This window comes from Embiotoca jacksoni, unplaced genomic scaffold, assembly GCF_022577435.1.
Source record: "Embiotoca jacksoni isolate LCO1_2020_lvr unplaced genomic scaffold, fEmbJac1.0.p SCAF_3, whole genome shotgun sequence".
NCBI classification, from domain to species: domain Eukaryota; kingdom Metazoa; phylum Chordata; class Actinopteri; family Embiotocidae; genus Embiotoca; species Embiotoca jacksoni.
Genome location: NW_027185381.1, coordinates 21,636,040 through 21,657,177, shown reverse-complemented (window position 1 = coordinate 21,657,177; position 21,138 = coordinate 21,636,040). Strand labels below are relative to the sequence as shown.

Below are 21,138 nucleotides of genomic sequence, written 5' to 3'. Positions count from 1 at the left end.
GAAAGTGTTATCGAGCTACTAACTTAACTCTTGGCAAGAAAGTGAATATATCTATTTCCCAAAATGTTGAACTTTATCTTTAAAAAAAAATTTCCGGTAACGCTTTACCATAAGGATACATTAATTAACCGTAGTTAATACCATATAAGCGTTAACTAACAGTTAATTAACACGTAACTAATGTCTAAATAATCATCTATTAATGGTGTTCATGTTAAGTAAGGTTTTCATTTACTGTATTTACTAATGCCAACAGCATCTTTATTAACTATTAGATAATGTATAAATTAATACCTGAATTAAAATGATCTCCTTTAATAGAGGATTATTAACTGTTAATTAACTGTTAGTTAACGCTTAATTAAGCGTTAAATAAAGTTAATTAAGAGACTCTTATTTTAAAGTAAGATTTGGAGAGCTGAGGTTTCATGCACACATGGTCACACACTGACAGTGGTTAGTTGTGTTTCACGTACCTGGCTGAGATTGAGAGGCTGCTGCTGAAGGGGGTGTGGCCCTGAGCGCTGCTGTCGGTAGGACCCGCCTCCAGTTATGCCCCCTGGTATGTGATTATTGCCAGACAACACTCCATTGGAGGATTTGAATTTGTAAGCTGAATTCTGATGGTTCATTGAATCTGCACGGTAGAAGATACAAGTTTGGTTAATTGGAAATACTAACAACACAACAGCTACTAGCGAATGCAGCAGGCGGTGTTTTCGAAAGAATCGGTCCTTCACCTGGAATCAGACGCCCACACTCATTCAGGACATCACTGTGCTGGGTTTTGAGAGGGGGGATGATGATGGTACGGGGGTTCCCGTTGTTGTAGTTGTCCAGGATGGTGGTCTTTGTGTCGTAGCTGTTGTTGTTGGGGGGTCTCGACTCCACGGCGTAAGGGCTGTTGTTGCTGGAGCAGTCGGAGTCTGGTGAATCATGGACCGTCACACAACTAATGACATTCTTTCTCTGTTTCGAAGACGAGCTGCAGAAAATAGAAAGGGAACAGAGAGAAGTTAGTTTCTGAAATCAACCAAATCAGTTCCAATTGGGATTATTTAAAACCACAATGGGTAAGATATTTTACTATAACGCTATCTGTACATTCGTATATTAATCATATACCCTGCAGCCTAAAATTGACCCAATAATCAAATGCATTACTGTAATGTTACAAAGTACATCTGATTTGTTTGTGCAAGGTTTAGAGCTACTGTTATTTTTGCTGGTTTACTTTCTGTCCCTTCCCACTCTTGATCACTAGTTTTGTAAAGCATATCACACTATTAAGGCGTTGTCACTGACATGTCACTGACAAATGACTCTATAAAATTTTGAATCGATAGACCATCACAAAACACCCAAGATATTACCGCTGGCCTTGGGTAGCCCAGTTTGCACCTCATGGTTTTACATCACATCACAGTTTTATAGTCAGACAGTCAGCTGCTAACAGAAATACTGGGATGTGGTACTGAAAATGTGCCTGAATTACTATATAAACTACTAAATAAAGGAAGACAGAACAAATAAGATGATTGAAAATTGACTTCCCAGCTTTGCTGGCAATATCAGAAACAAATCTACATCCAGCTGAGTCAAAGCAGATGCAATTGTTGACTTTATCTGGACTGATCTAAGACTACATTCATTTTAAACAACAAGCCAACAAACCTCTTTAATCAGTTGCAATTCACAGCAACATAAAAAAAAAGCATTGGTGACCACAACGATAAACACACTTTTTAGCCTGTAAGTCAGCTGAACAGAAGCACATCAATCAGCAGACCTGTTGTTCTGTTTGTGGTCATCTTCCTCATCCGTGTCACTGCTGATGGTGATGATGCTGACTGCGGGGCTTGGCGTGTCGGGGATGACGATGGTCTGTCTGGGGACGTGGTGCTGGTGCTGATGGTCGCGGGTGGTGCTGGAAGCCTGCTCTGCTTCGCTCGCCCCCCAACCTCCGCCCCCGCAACCCTGCGTGGGCGGGCAGTTGGAGGCGGAGCCGTTCTGTAGGACGGCGCAACGCGGGGGCGTGTTCTCTTTCACCCGCTTGGAGCGCTGCGGAGACAGCACCACTTGAGAGGACGACACCTCGTAGGCTGACATGTTCCTTATAGGAAGACAAAAATAGACGTGAGTGGTTATGGAGGGCAAAAGACAAAAAGATTGAACACCTAAAATTAAAGAATACATTTATTGTAGTGATCTGTAGGTGCTTGAAAGATGATTTATAATAAGTCTAAGATTCATTTTAAGTACCTGGCAGTCATCTGGTGCTGTTTGTTCTTTTTGGAAGAGGAGTTGTTATTGGTTGAGGGCTGCCTCATAACATGTGCCACTCCTACATTGATCTGGTTGGATGGGAGCGTGACGTGGCCAGCCAACAAGGCCGGCTGCTGCATGATGGGATTATAATGGCTGGCATGAGGGTGGGAATTCCTGCAATGCAACACAATTTTACGTTAGCAGAGTTTGAAAGCAATACGACATCTTCAGCTGATGTAGGAATGCATGAAACACTGAGAAATACTCTGATATATTCGTCAAAATAAACCAACATTGGAAAAGTATTTCCCACAGAGGCCAGTGGGTGGCAGCAGCTAACTTTTGTAAAGAAGACGAGAGTAGGCGAAGGAGTAAGTGAGGGAGAGAGCAGAGAGGGAGGGCAGAGGAGCTGACACCAGCAGCTGTGGAGCGATAGCTCTGCAGAGGAAGTGCGACACTTTCCCAATCGTCTCTCTGAGGACAGCAGAGCTGCCGCTGGACAGGGAGGGAGGGAGAAACGGGGAGGATGGCGTCTTGTCATCGATGGACAGCTCCAAATGAATCCGAGCATACATGGCTCCTGCAGCACATCCGCACACGCACATTATATACCTGCATCCTCCTTATCTCCCTGCAGATTGCCTTCTCCCATCTATCCATCCATTTATCAAGTCATCAGTGACAGGCTATACTCAACATGATGTCTCTACATGTACATACCACATCCCATCTTCCCGGGGTAAATCTGTGCTTAGAAAAGCAGCAGTGTCTCATATGGAGACTGTGATTCACTGAAGATAAAGGACGAGTTGTCAGGGAGGTACAGTCTTATGCCATACCATCTTTCTATCGGACATTCTGACCTATTAAAGTAAAAAAAATACTTCTTCTCTTTGAAATACATTCATTTGACCTGAGCTACAGATTTGATCATAGTAATACCGTATGTGTATGAAACAAAGCACTTTGTTTTTAAAGGCTTTAAAATAATATATTATTAGATTTGTTTATCCAGCTAAATCCTTGAGAGTCGTGCAGGTTCAAAAACTGTAGTCTGCAATAGTAAAAATCAAAGTACGAAAAGAAAACGCAGCGTTGTTCACCTCCAGTTGGCGAGAGTCTGTGTGCTGCTCATGGAGTCGGGGATGACAGTGGCATGCTGGACTGAGGTGTGGGTGAGCTGCTGCCAGGCCGGAGGCAGCAGGATCTGCTGGGTTCCGCTGGGCCAGGCCTGCTGAGGTAGGAGAACACAGAGCGGGGGGATAAACAGAGATTTAAAGGTCAGAAAGAGGAGACACAGAAAAACAGTCAGCTGCCATGTGCATCTAAACTTGGAGTTTTACTTTGTCACGTCTGTCGCAGGACCCGAAAATGTGTTTTTTGTCATTTTTTTGGTTCAAAATATTATAAATGCATGAACAAAGGAAACTAGTTGGACATGGCAGAGTAGTTTGTGGGTGTTGTGATAAATTACAGTATATTTTCAAAAGTGCACAGCAGCTGATTTAAACTTGCTACTGGGCATGTAAAATGAAATCCGCCAGCTTAAGGAGTCATCCATCGACAAAAGAGATAAGACCAGGACCTAATAAAGATGTACAGCAGCTCCTTTCTTTGTGTGCTTTCGTATGAGTGAGCGAGGCGCGCGTATGTGTGTGTGTGTGTGTGGTACGATTATGTGTTTGACTTGAGTCAAATCAACCTATGTTTCTAATTAAATTCGTAGGTCTATTCAAGCTGCTCTGAAAGGGGCTACTTTGTATTTCTGACGCAGAACACGAGGACTATCGGGCATAATATGTCCCGCGATGTGCCAAGTTGAGTGTGCGTACATGCATGCCTGAACACGATTGTGTGTTACTGTGTGTGTAACCCTAATAGTTTAATGCAGTTCTATTGATTAGCACTTTAATGTCAGGGCTAATGAATTGTTCCTTTAATACCATTTGCACATCTATTTACAACAGCATCAGTATGTGCCGCAGCACACACACACGTTTAAATAGAGAAAAGGAGAGACGGAGAGGAAAGAGAGCGAACAAAATGCAAAGCAGCTAATCCGAGCAGAGAGCAACTTTATCTTTTAACTTTATCTTAACCTTTACTTTTATATTCACATTTGATTTGCTGTGTCTGTTTCCATTATATTCTGACACTAAGTAACTTTTCCGTTATGTACTCTGGCTGCAGGCCGGTGGAAGTGTTTTTGTCTGAGGCACGATGCAGAGTCCAGTGCTGCAGGGGGCATCTGCAGGCTAGCAGGGCTGCCTTGTCTGTGCACTGATGACTGACATCTCTAATGGAACATTCTGGTGCTGGAGATGGTCTTTACATCTCAGACCACATCCAAGGCCTTTTATCAACATGCCATTAAGAGACTCTAATACGTCCATCCATCTCCTGCTCCTCCTCCTCCTCCTCACTCTATCTCCATTCCTGGCACTCTACATGCCTTTCTCACTAGGCATCTGCGTTGTGTAACCAGCCTGTCTGCCCTGAAATGGTAACCCAGTTAAGAGGCCGTTTTCTTTCTTCTCAGAGCCTACCATCACTATCAGCGGCCCACCGCCTCCCACCTCGACCTACACTCTCTGGGTGAAAACCCTTTGTCACCTCGGGGCTTTCAAAGCCCCAGCTCTCACTCCTCAATTGTTTCCACATTTTCTGCATTCCTGCTCCAGATAAAGGACCCGCTGGTTTCCCTGCCTCCCTCCTTGGAGCCTCCTTCACTCCGCTCTCTCTCTCTCTTTCTCGCTCTCTCTCTCCCTCTCTCTTGGCACACCCAGGTGGCTCGGGGCTAAACTTGGTATGGGTCTGAGGTGGGCAAAGCGTACATGGGTGACAGTGAATGGTGGGTGGATGAAGTCACAGGTGAGGAGAGTGCAACCGAGAGGCGAACAATGACCCAGTCAAGCCTGTGAGACCTCCCACAGCAAAGGAATAAACACAGAGAAACACACTAACCACACACCTAGTTATTAGGTGTGCGGTTCACTGGCGGCTTATATAAACCATCTGCTTAACTATTGCCTGTCTTTGTTTAACATGTGTACCGACGGAGGTTACAGTGAATACCTGCAAAGCATGGCATCAATGTGTGATCCACACTTCAATTAATACATTTGACTTTTTCCTTCCTAAGACGTAGATGTTTTACTTTATTTTTCCTTTGTTAGATACATGGTATCCATGGATATGGTGATGTTGTTCGTCCTCTGGTCATGCAGAGCCTCATCCAAGCTTCCCCTGACCTCCGAGGATCCTCTGAGGCCTGTAATTTGGAGCGCCTGACTTGGAAGCAGCCGTGGAGCTAATCACCATTTGGTATCTGACAGATTAACCCACCATAGAAACGCAGACATGTGCACACACATACACAGTGCTTTTGCTGCCTGCCTGCCTGCCTGCCTACTGCATGATTAACTGGAGATAAGGGAGTGCTTCAAACTCCCTGGATTCTCAGGGATATTTAAAGCCTTCATGGAAATTTCCATAGGGAAAGAGGTGGTGTGGCAATGGAAGTGGTCTACAGTCTGTGTGTGTGTGTGTGTGTGTGTGTGTGTGTGTGTGTGTGTGTGTGTGTGTGTGTGTGTGTGTGTGTGTGTGTGTGTGTGTGTGTGTGTGTGCGCGTGCGTGTGCGCAGAGAGTGATGCACAGTCACTCTGTGTTACTTGCAACAACTGTATATTAGCAACTAAAGCTCTGGCCCCACTATGCAGGCTCTAGTAAAGGCCTTCTCTGTGTGAGAGGCTGCTGCCTTTGAGTGCATCAGACCGTGGCAGCCTCAGCCTCCAGGAGAGCAGGGCAGCAGAGGGGGCAAGCGAGGGGGAGAGAATATGAGTGGAGAGAGGCATGGAGCCATGCACAGGAAAGCTTGCCTGAATGCACTCAGGGAAAAAAACAGCTGCCAGCAGGGGCAGGGCCACGAACACTGAGTGATTTCCATCCTCCTTCGATAGATACTATTCTCTGTGAAAGCATATCAAAAAGAAAGGAATGCAGAAAGCTTTGCTTTGAGCGTGAGCAGTTCAAAGTTCAAAAATGTTCTTGACAAGCACTGTAATCGACGATCCAAATATCTCAATTAGTTCATTCTCTGTGGTTCTTGAGTCCCGTCCTACCTGTGTAAGGAGGCCAGGCTGAATCTGCAGTGGCTGGGCACCAGGGGCCTGCGTCACTATGGGAACAGCATTCTCCATCCGCACAGAGTAACTGGTGTGCTTGGAAGGGGATGCCTGCAGCCCTGTGCATAAATAAAGCAAATGCATGGAGGATGTCAACAAATAAGTGCAGCACTACCCCACACATCTATCACCTATAAACAATATTGCTTACGGGATCTGTAAACTTAGCTCAAAGAGATTAAAATGTCATATACATTCAAGGTGGTTTATCTGCATTCAACAGACATCGAAATCCTTCTGTTTCATTCAAATACAGCAATCTTACTTAGCAAAACAAAAACAGTAGTCATGGAAATTGTAAAACAAACAAATACACACAATTTCCTCTCGAAGGATTAATTGCCTCAAGTTATCAATGAATCACAGTTTGTATGGTGGAACTGACGCTGCCTGTCAGGTGCAGCAAAACAAAAAGACAAAAAGCTAGCAAATAAATAAAGGACTGTCTGTGCACAGAGATAGAACTAAAACTGTCACAGTATGCGTGGTACCAGATATCCTAATATCGTAGACTGCTCTAGTGCAGGTGCTCACGGCTAAGATCTTATGTTTTGCATAGATTAGCAGAAATCCCATCAATCTATGCAAATGCACACTGACTGGTGAGACCTCCTTACCTTGGAAACCAGGTGGGCAGACTATGAGCGCCTGCTGGAAGGGGTCAGGCCGGGCAGCGCAGAGCTGAGGAGCCCCCGGCTGCAGGGGCATGCTCCTCTGGGCCACGGCTGCCATGGAGGCAGCGGAGGGCTGGTAGAGTGCAGATTGGTAGTTTAGTATGGAGACATCAGGACTTGCAAAGGAAAGGGTGGCATTGTTGGTGGAGGAGGGAGCCAGGTTGGTGGCCTAAAGGAATGATGGGACCAAAATAAAAATCATGAGAGTGGAGGTAGTGATGGGAATGACAGGGAAGTGGAAGCGCTCCAAGGAAGGAAGGCTGAAGAGCAGGCATGGTAAAAAAAATTTTTTTTTTAAATACACAGAAAGGAAACAATATAACAAAAATAATGCAGACATGAAGATGCAAAATAACCACATCAAAGGAAGATGGATAGCGAAGCACCCAGCAATGATGAAAGCCGATGGAAGAATGAGGAAATTGGATGAATGATTTGAACGTGTCTTAAAATATGCGGACTGTTGATTTGATTAATTAGAGAGAGAGAAAGAAGGTGAGTGGAGATGCAATCAATGCTACAATGCTAAGAATAATCAGCTATCAATGAGCAAAATGCCGCGAGTGCAAATTTAGACTGATAATTTTTCAGTGTTTACCGACATACAAACCTCAACTAGAATACTGCACTGCTAGACAGGAAGTTTAGTGACAATATACTGAACATAAACCACACAGCAGCACAAGTACCTCCCTTATTATCACTTCACTAAAATGATGGGTGTAAAAGTCATCAGGAGATTCTATAATCAGTCAGTTTTAATGGAAATGTTGCTGAATAATGATGTAAAAAGCTGCAGCAAATTCTGACATTTCGTGTCACAACTTCACTATCCAGCCTCCAGATCAATTACGCCTGACAGGAGTAATATTTCACAGCCAGCAGTCGTTGCATAATTATGTAAGCTTAGGTGACTCCAGCATGTCTTGACCATTAATAAGACATGTGGAATACTGAGACCGCCTGGGAACATCCTAGATACAAACAAATGCTTTTAAGAGACACCGTTTGCTCTGCTTGTAAGTAGTATTTGCTCCGCGAGACGCTGTCTAATTTTAGCCCTTTTCATTAGGCGTATGTAGGGTCGGAGGGAAATACATAGACAGAGCTTTCATTTTTCATTTGCTCTCTTTAGCGTGTTCGATGAACACCAGGGGAGAGAACATGATCAATACGCCACTGTGGCATTCATCATAAACAAGCACGGGGAGCAGCAAAACACAAGCCAAAGATGCATTCCAGTCTCGCAAATGAATCGAGCTGAATAAATCACTAACTTAAGTCTGTCTATATGCCCTGAGAGCCGGGCGCAGAAAAAGACAAGCTGAGGGAATGTTAATCCATTTAAATCACAGCAAGATGGGGGTTTTTGTCGCATGCTACACAGTGTGAGCTGGCTCGATATAGTTGGTGATAAAGAAGTCTGTTTACTAAAGACAGGGGCGAGGCGGGGGGAGAGCAGGAGTTGTAACTAAGCACAATCTGGAAAAACCTTCCAACCAGACGCTCTGTGATTCCGGCAGAAGCCAAAAGTCAGCAGTTTCGATTCACAAACCGTACGGGAGCGTCGCGGTAAAGCACCACGGGCTCAACCCGGGGAATTGGGAGGAAAGAAGAGAAGACAGAGGAGGACAGCAGCGAGAGGAGGGGGAAAAGAGAGGAAGCCTGGTAAAGGGATTCTTAAGGCCTGAAAGCCACAGAATGCAAGGCAAGCAGGAAGTGGGGCCTGTCATGTGTGTAATCAGCACTTTGTGACAATCCCACAGGACCTGGGGCACAGACAGAAATGCAGGCAGAGAGATATACATGCACCAAGGCAGAGAGGCGGGCCAGTAAGCATGGAAACGGGCAGACAAACAGGACGAGTGGACAGAAAAAAAAAAAAAGAACAAAGGCACAAACAGCCACTCACGGGCTGCTAACCGCTGACAGTTGATTAAAACAGCATTGTTCATATTTTTGGCTCTACTTAAATCACTTATTGTGACACATTAACATACTAACTTACTATACGGGTGTTAAATATTCTATAAACTATATTCTATGCTTCTATTTTGACAGTCATATGTAATCCTCTTTTCACCTGCACCTTTTTTCCACCTATAATTTTTTCTTTCATAATTTAATTGGAAGCTGCCATACACACTTGAATCCCAACATCACTATGAGCGGTCACTTCACGGCTTACTGAGCAATGAGGAATGAGGTCTACTCCCTCCCTCACCTGGCTGTGCACAGTGTTCAGCTGGTTGTTGAAGGTCATGGTGAGGTTAGTGGAGGTGCTGGGGGCCACGTGGGTGATGAAGGGCGTCTTGCTCTGGTTGACCGTGTCGTACATGTTGACGCGACGCTTGCAGATCTCCATGTTTTGGAAGCACGACTTCACGCTGCGTGGACAGAGAATGAGGAAGACAGAGAAGGAGTGAGCACTGCGTCTCATGATCGAGACAGATGTAGCGTACGCTGTTTGAAAGCGGTGAGTGTATAAACAACAGCTGCAGGGGCCTGTTGAGGTCGTACTGTGTGCTGTGCGGGAAATCGAGGAGATGCGACATGGTGACGAAGGGGTGGTTGAGCGTTTCGATAGGCGTGATCCTCTTGTCCGCGTCGATGGTCAGCATCTTGGTTAGCAAGTCGATGAACTCCCTCCTGTCGGCCTTCTCTGCCAGCATGTCGCTCCCCTCTAGATCTGACGTCATGTTCACCTGAAGGCACAACAACAAACACACGAGCGACTTAACATTTCAAACACCTCTTCAATGGCTTTTTGTTCAAGGTCTCTAATGTTCCTGCAGACGACAGAAAAATCTCTCCTGCAGCTTATTCCCATAGAGAGACCTACTAACACTCAGAAGGCCTTGTAAGTTAGGGTTTCAGTTTGTGTGTGTCACAGAGACTAGTGATAACCTTGCACCTTGGTGACATTATAAACATTTGCACTGGTATTCATAGCACCACTTGAAATATTTCCTGGCGCCTCCACTGAGATTTTTATCTATTCCTGCGATGTGAAAACAAACAAAAAACAAGAGCCCAATAAACACAACCATTAGCTGTTCATTAAATAGCCCTTTCACACAGGACCCCATTTTGCGAGTGAAAAAGCTGCCACGGGGCAACTCAACCTAAATATCTTCTGGGGAGCTGCCTCAGAGCATCGTGTTACTTCATCTGTAATAAACATTGCGGTTTAGGCTTTAGATAAATACCTGGCAAAGCAGCAGATTTTCTGCTTTAATGCAATGCTACGTAGCTAGCAGGGACTGATTTGTTAGGCAGCGGACTGATTCTGATGTTTAGGTTTGCTTTTGGAGTTGAGGAATGAGGGAAGTGGGACAAGGTCGTGATATTAGCTAGTCTGGACTCGGTGAACAAGCAGATTGTCAGGCAGCGAAAGGACAGAGGACAGGCAGCCTTGTTTATTGTGACTGCCGTGCAGCGGCAGCAGGCCTGTTTTTCAAAAAGACGCAACCCTTATCTGTAGGCCTGCTCCAGGGGCTATCAGATGCACTGCCAGTCAACACTGCAAAATCTGATTCAATTCTCTCTTTCTCCATGCACGTTATTCAGGTTCTGTAACCATTCCTCTCCGCTTGCAATCTTCACCGGCCGTGATAAAGGAATAATCTGCAGAATGAGGTAAGAAATAATCACACTGTCCTCTGCTGGTGGAAGAGATGACTTTGGGAAAATGTACACAGTTCGGTGCCACAATTATCAGACAGGATAAGAAAAAGCCTGAAGAGGAGAAAGAGGTTTCCTATCATGTATTAAATTAAGATATGTGAATTTATCAGATGGAAAAGATCTCGTCATACTTCATTTTCTTTCAATTAAAACCACTGAAAAACATAAAAACAAGGGGCTTCAAGTCAGCCAGCCTTGCGCGTCCGACATGTAAATGCCTGTTTTTTAATGGAACCACATCTGCGTCGCGAGGAGCACCGACATGCCACTCTGGAGCGAGGGCATGGACGGCAGATGTCGAGCAGTGGGACAGATTGGGCTGCGCCTCAGGAGAGGTGGAACAAGGCATGCAGGATGCAGGACCGTCGTCTCCAACAACACGAGCAGATTTATCCAGAACTTTTAACACTTTACGTCTCAGAAGAAGGGGCAGTTGAAGAAAAGAAAAGGTCTATTTTCAAGTGTGTATAATAAAAGAAAGATGAGGTGAAGACCACGCTGCTCTTCCTGCTGAGGCTTCACTCCTATCAACAGAGATAGGGAAGGCTCGCAGATCAAAGTGAATCCATTTTGGAGCCGTTCCGGCCTTCCTTCCATCTACATTATGCCCTTAGCGGGGTCCTGCATTTGCTGTAAGTTGGTGTCTGATTTACTCAAATTAGATATACTTGTGACTAAAGCCTCCACACATTTCCCACGACTGAGAGGAGGTTCATTATCTCTTCCTGGCACCCAGCCCCTCTATCTTGCAGGGCCTTTAGCTATATCATCCATTATACACGCAGAGGCAGATGTCCACAATGCTGGCTTGTTTATATGGTCAGGATAGTGAGATGGGGCAAAATAGGCAGTTTTCTCCCACATTAAGCCAGCGCGGCTCTCCGGTATCTCCTCTGTGTTTTTGCACTGAGCTGAGTCTGGCTGCAAACAGAGGGAGACAGGACACAGAGCTTGAAGCACGGAAGACAGAGATGACCCAGGGGATATCATACCAGAGCAGGTTGGTTTCATTAAACGCTGTGCTTTGTGTGTGTGTGTGTGTGTGTGTGTGTGTGTGTGTGTGTGTGTGTGTGTGTGTGTGTGTGTGTGTGTGTTTGAGTATGTGTGTTAACTGTAAATTCAACAAGCCCAGGGATGCGATACAATCTTGTCCCAGCCGACAGCATGTTACTCCAGACACGCCTGACAGCGGCCCTGGGCACTACTGGACAACCATAATTGTCTCCATCACTTAAGCAGCTACATGTGTTGCGTATCCAAATGGACAATTTCCTGAGGCTGCTGGTTGGGAATCAAGATGACCATAGTCCATAAAAAAAAATAAAAAAAAATAATCCCTTGCTTAGCTCCTATCGCTTGGCTACAGTCATGATCAGGGGCGTGATCAAGGAGCATGATGAGTGTCAGAAATTCGAAGGGCCATGGGAAGATCAGTGTGATATTTTTAATCACCAGCAGAACCAGTATTTGGCCAAGTGAGAGTGAACAAAACAACACTCACTATCACTCACTGTCAGGCACGTCCTATCAAAATGTCATGGCTGCATGTGAACTTTCCCACCACGGAGAGATTAATTCATTCCGAGTCATAAAGGACATATAGACACCTTCAATAAAGCCAGTCTGTATACGAGGGTGCGATCAAAAAGCTCCGACTGTTCTTGTTACGTAGGAACGAGGCTCAGCATGTTCAGAGAAATGTTTAATGTTAGAGTTTGTACTATTTGAAATAAGGATTTTTTTGTAAAGGGAAGCAGTTTTTGTCACCGGTGCTAAGCACATTTGCGATGACATCATGTGTGTGAAACTTGAGCAGAGAGAGCACGTCAAATTTTGTGTCAAATATTTGGGCAGCAGAAAGAACTCGCGGAGAGCCAAATCTGGTAAGTAGAGGTGAAGGGAGCGACCGTTTTGTTGTTGCAGCTGAGAAACTCCTGTATTTCCAGTGCTGATGGACGAGTGCATTGTCATGTTGGAAAACCTAAGTGCCATCGCATCACAGTTCAGGTTGTTAGCCCTGAATATTTTCTCTCAGACGCGACAGAACATCACAGTAGAACTCAGCTTTGACAGTCTGACCCTGGGGGACGAATGTCAAAGAAAACCCACCTAATTGCAGTTCTGACCTGATGTACATTTATTGATCTCGGACAGTGACGTTCTGCCCCTCTCGAAATGCGAATGTCACTCAACACACCTCGCCCGAATCGTCGCTTCAATGCCGTAAATTTTCTAAAGCATTTCGAGGGTCTGTGTTTCCTGACTTTGACAAGAAACTTGATCTGCGCTCTCTGCTCAAGTCATTGTAAATGTGCACATAGCAGTGGTCACAAAAACTTGTGTATCACAGGTGCTGTGGTTGATCAAGAAACGTAACTTGGACCTCTGACTCACGACGGTAATGGCCTCCCCCTGCTCGTCACTGTACTGCGCTCCATTTGTGCGCAACAGGGAGAGTCTCAGAACTTTTTGATCCAACCTCATAAGTCGTACATACCATTTTCCATGGGTTACGTAAGAACTTCTAAACAACCACAGTCCCACAGGTAAAATGCAGGGCTGCAGGGAGAGGGGCTACCCAGCTGAGTGTTGTAGATCCCACTGAACCAGTCCGGAAAAATAGTTGGAATATTATGGAATAGTGTGAGTAAGTGTCTCACTTTATACCCTTGCCCTCGACTTGCTTACATGTACAGCAAAATTCGCAAAGTGAGAACATAACCACAACACGCACTGCAGCTTAAATAAGAAAGCAAACTGTACATATCAAACCTGTTAACCAGCCACACCACATGTTCCGCTCAAATGTCTTGTCTGTAAGTTATTAGCTAGTGGTTAAGCAAAATGAAGAGCAGAGGCAGAGGTTGAGGTTGAGGAGGGGTTTCGGCAAACAGCTGCTTTCGTTTCACTCTGTAAAGTTCTAAATAGCAGCCAAGCTACACTGCAGCTGGAGATCAGACCCTGGCAGGATAAATATTTTAAAGGATTTCAAATATCTGATAGATAATTCTCGGGATGTGATGGATCAAACTGGCCCGGGACCTGAGCAGCCCCATCAAAGAGGCTTCAAATAAAAGGCAGGTGGATAAGATTGAAGCAAAATAGACAGAGAAAAAGCAAATAATACATCTATTGTCTGATTTGGGGCAAGAGGAAGAGTTGATCTTTGTGGTACTGAAACGACATACCTGCGCCATGTCGTCCAAGCAGTTGAAGATGTACTTGCGAGCCTCCTTGGACTTGATCCCTGTTTCACCCTCGTGGTCCTCCGGAGTCTGCGGGAGACAAGAAGCAGATGTTCCTCTCAAATCCCGTGACACTTCCCCTCTGGAAACGCACTATTTACATTTGGCTCATTACGGCCTCTTGTTGTTGATGTGCAGCAGGACTCGGCTCACCCTCTGAGCAACCCCGGGGTAGCACACAAATACTCATCTAACAGCCAAGAACGACTGGCGAGACTGCATATGGAGGCACACGCTATATCACACACACACACACACACACACACACACACACACACACACACACACACACACACACACACACACTGAGATGATTTACATTGTGCTAGTTTCTGGTGACTTTATGAAAATGCACAGACAAGAATAAAAACACTTGATTGCTCTCTTTGACAGGATGCAGAAGTACACTAAACATATGTGTGTGGACCTGACTATAGAAACCTCCTGACTAAACACACAATATTTTGAATTACAGTCAGCAAGGCAATACAGCTGCTGTTACATGGAAACACATGGCAAGGTCAAATTAAAGCTGAGCACACACTGTTCAGTGGGAAAAAAAAAAAAAGTGTTCAGGATAGCTTGATGTTTGATTTTCCACATACCGAAGGCCCTAGAAAATCATGAGGCGTTACAGCAGTGGTGTCAAGTGCAAGTTATTAATCCATCTCTCTATCTTCCCAACAATGCTTCTGTCAACTGTTATGGCGAGGAACTCAAAAACACCCCGCTCTGAACTGACAATGAGGTGTTTTGAAAAAAGCCACGGAGGCACAAAGGTCATACAGTTTCCAGAGAAGACTGAAAAATTCTTAAATTTGAGCAAAAAGTTCAACGCGCAACTTTTAGCTGACAGCTGCTAAAAGCCTGTGGGCAGCCCCACTGACGAGGAAGCACTATGTACTCTCTTTTACTATTTGTATTCATTAAAAGGCATTCACCATCATCAGTTGTTGTCAGTGGTTGTTGTATGTTACTGGAATTCATGAGAAACAAATGCACTTAACTCTTCATCAACGGCGAGTAGAAACATCCCCATACCATGCAGCAAAGTATCAGTATTTGCAGCTCAATACAGTGACAAATTAAATGTGCAAAATCTCTGTGTGGCACACAAAAGTTCAAATGAAGTTAATGAGGGTAAAAAAAAAGAGAGAGCAGAGTTTCCTATTGAGTGGCCTACATAGAGGAACAGTGAGAGGGGGTTAGAGCACCCTCTGAACTCCATTCATCAGGCTGCATTTTCATTTGCCAAATCCTCGCACACAGATCCATTTTGCTCTCATTACCCTCTCACTTTGTTTATAGCCAGCAACAGGGCAGTCAATGCCTCACACAGTACGCGGAGTTTCTGGAATATTAACAACAGCTTTTACCGGTGAAGCTTTTGCTCGTGAAACCATCACCTGCTCCTGGAAGGATGGACTTAATTCTACCGGCTCAGATTTTCTGTGTGTATTTGTGAATGCATCCGTGTCGCTCCAGCTGTACCTTAAGTCTCCAGAGAGGATATGTGGAGTCTGGATCTCTGTTGAAGAACCTGGTGGTCTTCGTCCCTGCACTCAACAGATACTCTGCGGGCAAACCCTGCGTCTGAGAGATGTACCGGATCTGCAGAACAGAAGAGATTTTGACATGCATCATTGAACCATAAGCTGCATTTAATTGAGGAGGACTGGGAATATTTCCTGCAGATGACACAAAAAACTCTAATACTTTGGGATGGATGTTCTTTTGGCAGTTTGAAAATCTAAGCTGATATGAAGTGCTCCAAACTTTTATGGCAGGAAAACGCACAGCAGTCAAACATGACCTCAGCTTAAGAGTGAAGGACTGATTTGAGACTTGTAAATCAGACATGCTAAATTTTTGAGCTTGTGAAAAATCAGACAAGCTTGTTTCGAGATGGAGCACAACTTGCTCAAGGTTTCCCCACTGAGCCCCATCTGACTTGATAGCGAGAGAAGAACGCGACAATGTCTTGCTCTGGAGCACAGGGGCTGCGCTAATTGGACTAGTGGCTCTGTGGCATCTGTTCAGATAAACAGGGAGGCTGCGCAAGAATCATCAGGGGCTGTCAGGGGGATTTCAGGGAGAAGCATCTCAGCCTCCCAAGCACACTCACATGGAGAGAGGACACACACAAATGTGTTCACGTAAACAAAACTGCACATGAATGAGTTTGTGGGTGTGCTGGCACCCACAACACGTGCAATCACGAGCTGCTCAGAGGTCAGGAGGCAGTTTAGAGGCAATCATTCAGTGTTACCTGATCGTACTCTGAGGCTCCCGGGTAGAGGGGCCATCCCAGGAAGAGCTCGGCTATTACACAGCCCAGGGACCACATGTCTATGGCCTCACAGAACGGCAAGCCCAGGATGATTTCTGGAGCCCTGAGGACAGAAAACACACAGCGCAGTTAGAAATCAGATGCTTTTATCTTGTACAAAATGTATTTATCCAATCCCAGTAGACAAAGACACAAATTGTGACACGACTTTGTTTTCAATACAAAGTCATATTCTTTTCACACTTCATATGAGCTCATGGGGAGCAGCCCAGTGTGGTACACGCAGGTCAGAAGAGTAAAATAATGCACTCTGCATATGCGGGAGGGAGCTGGAGACTGTTCACAAATCTGAGCAACAATCCCAAAGCCAATACGATGTAATTGGACAAAATACACACACAAAGTAGGTGTACATTTTTTGCACACATACAGTTCCTCACCAAGGCAGTCAATTCAATTAATCTACAATGTCTGAAGGCTGATTTGTTAACTTAACATTGATCGCTCGGTGCAGCCTTGAGGTTTACTTTCACTGGTGTTGGAGTCAGCAGGGTGTTCCCTTTTCCATATCTCTTGTCTGGGCAGTTTCCAAGGTGGCACCTTGCAGATAACTGATTGATAACCGTAGCGTGGAGCACCAATCACTGAGCCCCATCTCTGGGAGTCAAACATGTTTACAAAGTTTCACAGTCCACGGCCATAAAGCAATATGGAAGCAATTATGCCATGAAAATTAAAACCAATCTAAATATTCACCAGACCGTGCATCACGCTTCATGCTGGCTTTTAGTGAGCTACACTCAAATTAAAAATGCCAATCCTTAATTTCCAAACAGGCTTTTTTTTCCAAGTTGTACACACATAGACACAAACAGAGTAATAAGAGTAAAAGACTGTTTCAGTTGTAAAAGACATAAATATTTCTGATTTGATGAAAAAGAAGAAATATTGTTTCAGTTATTTGAGCAGCGCTGCCGTCCCAAACAGTTCCTGAATTTCATTTAACACGTTTGATGTCTTGTCAGAAAGACTACTGCACTTCTGTCTCTGATGGGACTTAAAATAACCAAGAACACAGTGATTCTGCTCTGCTAACAATTCAAAGCACTTTCAAGAGGTTTCTCTGGCTGTCATCACGTGTGTGCGTGTGTGTGTGTGTGTGTGTGTGTGTGTGTGTGTGTGTGTGCGCGCGCGCGCGTGCGTGCGTGTGTGCGCACGTGCGTGTATGTGTGTGTGAGTGGGCAAAAAAGGTTAAAAAAATAAGTAAATCCACACTGAAGTACTGAAAATCTCTATCCATTAATAACGTATTAACAGCATGACACAGAGTTCACAAGAGCTCAAGGCTGATGTTGGGAAGTTTCAAGTTCACAATGCTGATTGCCATGACCATGGTTAAATCCCATCCCATCCCCCTGTCCCCACCCCTCAGGCCGAGGCGGGCTCTGGCAGGGTTTTGGCCATGGAGAGAGAAATGAGGGGGTCTGCTGGCTTTCGGCCCGCTGGAGCTGTACATATCAAGAGAACAGAGAATGTGGAAAACAGCATGGGGGGTGGTGGAGGACGCTATAGTACTTTATAGACCTGTAGGGAGGTGATGGGTGAGTGGTTCAGGCGGGGGGTGAATGAACATATCTTACACACTTAAAAACAAATTCCCACTGTAGACCCCCTCCTCCCCCGCTTCATTGGTCGCTGATGCTGGGTGAAATGAAGAGAGGGCACAGGCGACTCATTGTACACTTGGATATGGCTAATGTATAGAGGCAGATGAAACCACAAGGATAGACAATGGGATTCTGCACAAAATAGGAGCAAGAGGAAGAAGTGGGGGCAGTGCTTTGCTCAGTGAAGAGCTCCTGTCACAGAAGGTGGTTATTGAGGTCTCAAGGGCAGCAGTGGAACAGACACCAAGACAAGACTCTTGCAACAGTATCTTAGAGCACCATTACACACCAACACAAAGACAACATCACACACAATGAGCCGAGACAGCCGTCAAAAGGCTGCCAAAGAGGCATAAAGGAGCCTGCGAGGAGGTGATATCAGAGGGAACGACGAGGTCTGCTGAAGGTAGAAAAAGGGAAGAGATGGACACCAGGACCGGGGTCGGCATGATCCTGCTATAACAGCTTGTTAGGCTGGCTGGAGTTTTTACCGAGTACATGAGGAAGAGGGGAAGAATAACAGCTGCTCCCAGGTCTAGACAAGTACGCCACCACACAGGGTGGCAGGCACACTGAAAAAAGGTCTAAACTGTAAGAAGTGCATCCCTTTACATCCAGAAAAAGATGCAGCTTGATCAAACTCCATATGCACATGCTCATAAACACACTTAACCATCCTTTTATCAATGCTAACCATTTTCCCAAGGAGAATATGTGTTCCTAAATGAAAAAAACACATACACACAAATTTAGAAGCAGAGAGAACAATTTTCAATTAACACAGAGTTTAATATATATTTTTCAATGCATGTGTGTGTTTGTGCTCTTTCTCCTTGTGCGCAATTATGATGTGAAAACCAGTGGAGGAGTATGACAGTGGAAGACTGCAGTATCTACTCCACACACATGCCTCGGTTTAAAAAAAAAACAACAACAAAAAAACACTGACAAAGCTATCTGACGCATTGAAACAGATTTTTAGGAAATTAGGCACTTTGAATACTGTTTAAATCAATAACACAGCTTTTTACAACGCTGAGCACTACATTGGAAAGTTTTATTGAACACAAAATAGTAACACCGCATTTTAGCATGTTCTCCGGTACAAGTTTCTTATGTCACCCTCTGTCTGTGTACGTGTGTGCGTATTCTGAGAGACACACATCTGTAGGCTGTAGGCCTGAGGTTATGTTACCACTACACACTTAATAATCACTGTTGTCTTGTATTTAGCTGATTCATTACATCAGGTTGTAATCTTTACTCGCTCACTGCACTCCTAAATCCGGTTTCAGGTTTGCACATATCTATTTTAGCTGCAAATGCGAGTGAAACACTTGAACTGTAAAGCTTTGTATTATAAAGCACTGTTTCAGAGTCCAGGTCAATTTGAAGTATTCGCTGAACTTAAGTCACTTAAACACTGTATCATAGCAAAAGCTACTTGACAAACGCAGAACAATATCCAGAAGTTTGTTAGGATTGTGTTCTGTTTATAATCCCATATTATCATTTGCACTTTCAGCTTTTTGCTTATCACACTGTCTGTGAAGAGGTTGATAATAGAAACAGGCAGCACTGTGTTATTATTATTACCTATGCATTTTTTCATGATAAAATGAAACCAATATAGCAACCCAGCAGTTCTGTGGTATATTTGTCATCTAAATAGGATTCACATATTGCGACACAAAAAGCACAAAACATATACCTCCTTATTTGCATGAGTATGAGTTTTCCATAAACCTCATTTAAATTTGAGGAAACTAAAAATGTGCATGAATCACTGCCAGCTGTGAAAAAGTCGAGGCTGTTTTTGAGGAAATTCTCCACCATCAAAACTCGTTGTGAAGATGAAAGACGCAGGAAACCCTTTCATCAAATAGTTCTCTAGATCACTGTGACACATCGCGGCCACAGGACCTTCAACTTATACTCATAAAACTTCCAACATCAATCACTATATTGTGTATAATTCATACGCACAAACAAGCAAAGCAGAAACAGAGGAGCTGACATGCGGTCACTACTTTCATAACAAGAGTGCAATTACTGCTATTTGTTTAGCTTTTAATATGCGTGTGTGTGTGTTTGTGACAACAGCATGGCTTTTGCCCCTGTGTGTGATTGAGAGATTTACTAGTGTTGTTGTAATGCTTGGATCCATTTCAGCCTGAACCTTTCCGGGTTATGCTCCAATGCTCTACTTAGGCTGCTCTCGTTGCTCCTCTGCCGCTCACAGAAAGCTCCTCCGGATCAGCGAAACAGAGAGCGAGAGAGAGAGAGAGAGAGAGAGAGAGAGAAAGAGAGAGAGAAAGGGAGAGAGAAAGGGAGGAAGGAAGAGAGAGGGAGTAACTTCACTGCTGGTGATATGAAACCACAAATGCAAATCTGCCCCTACCAATGCACCTCTGCCATTGCATGCAAAGCGCCCCACAGCTGCTGCTGATGCAGGCATTTCACTGGCAATGATAAACACCGCGCACATCTGCGCAGCAAACCCTGCTCCTTTCCTGCCCCCCCCCCCCCCCCCCCTTAACGTCTCACTCCAAGCCTATAAAATTTACAGTTTTGACTGTCATCGTCTCCCTGTGGGTCAATCACTGAACAAAATGTAGAGCCACAGGCGTGCTAGCACCTCTGTGAGGTTGCATTTCAGCGCAGTGGTCCTAATTTCAGCACGCTAACATACTGTTGTTTAGTAGGTATGAAGTTTATTTGGATCACCATCTTAGTTAAGTGCAGCAGCATGCTTCCTTTTTGCTGATTATCACGAAACATAGTGCAGCTGATGCTAATGGGAATGGTATTAGTTTTGCAGGGATTTGGTCAACAATACCAGAGAAAAATGAAAAAGGAAGTCGTGGTCGTAGATGATAGTTAAACAACCCTCAAACTCATTACACTTTCTCCTGAGGTAGACATGCAAATCTTTACCAAATTTCATGGAAATCCATCCAGCTTTTGAGACATTTGAGTCTTGGGCACAAATGTAAATCTCATGGTGCTAAAGGAAAATCAGGGCACCACATTGCTGGGCGGGCTCACAGCTCAGTCTTCGCTGTGATTATAGCCTGGAAACTCTGCTCAGCCAGTTGGGTGAGCCAATCAGCGACCAGTGGG

At 44.6% G+C, this 21,138-nt stretch overlaps 1 protein-coding gene across 3 annotated transcripts in view; it reads right to left on the bottom strand.

The window, feature by feature from the left end:
• hipk2 (homeodomain interacting protein kinase 2) overlaps positions 1 to 21,138 on the bottom strand; it is a 74,672-nt gene that overhangs the window by 6,958 nt on the left and 46,576 nt on the right. The window contains exons 3-14 of one of the 3 annotated variants that reach the window (XM_069161985.1): positions 16,328 to 16,451; positions 15,550 to 15,669; positions 14,002 to 14,088; positions 9,647 to 9,831; positions 9,351 to 9,513; positions 7,070 to 7,295; positions 6,390 to 6,511; positions 3,372 to 3,502; positions 2,263 to 2,442; positions 1,790 to 2,113; positions 741 to 985; positions 477 to 637 (exon numbers count right to left, since the gene is read on the bottom strand). In XM_069161985.1, the coding sequence (XP_069018086.1) occupies positions 477 to 637; positions 741 to 985; positions 1,790 to 2,113; positions 2,263 to 2,442; positions 3,372 to 3,502; positions 6,390 to 6,511; positions 7,070 to 7,295; positions 9,351 to 9,513; positions 9,647 to 9,831; positions 14,002 to 14,088; positions 15,550 to 15,669; positions 16,328 to 16,451 (2,068 nt within the window). The remainder of the gene's footprint in view (positions 1 to 476; positions 638 to 740; positions 986 to 1,789; positions 2,114 to 2,262; positions 2,443 to 3,371; positions 3,503 to 6,389; positions 6,512 to 7,069; positions 7,296 to 9,350; positions 9,514 to 9,646; positions 9,832 to 14,001; positions 14,089 to 15,549; positions 15,670 to 16,327; positions 16,452 to 21,138) is intronic. The other 2 variants (XM_069161986.1, XM_069161987.1) reach the window with 2 other exon arrangements.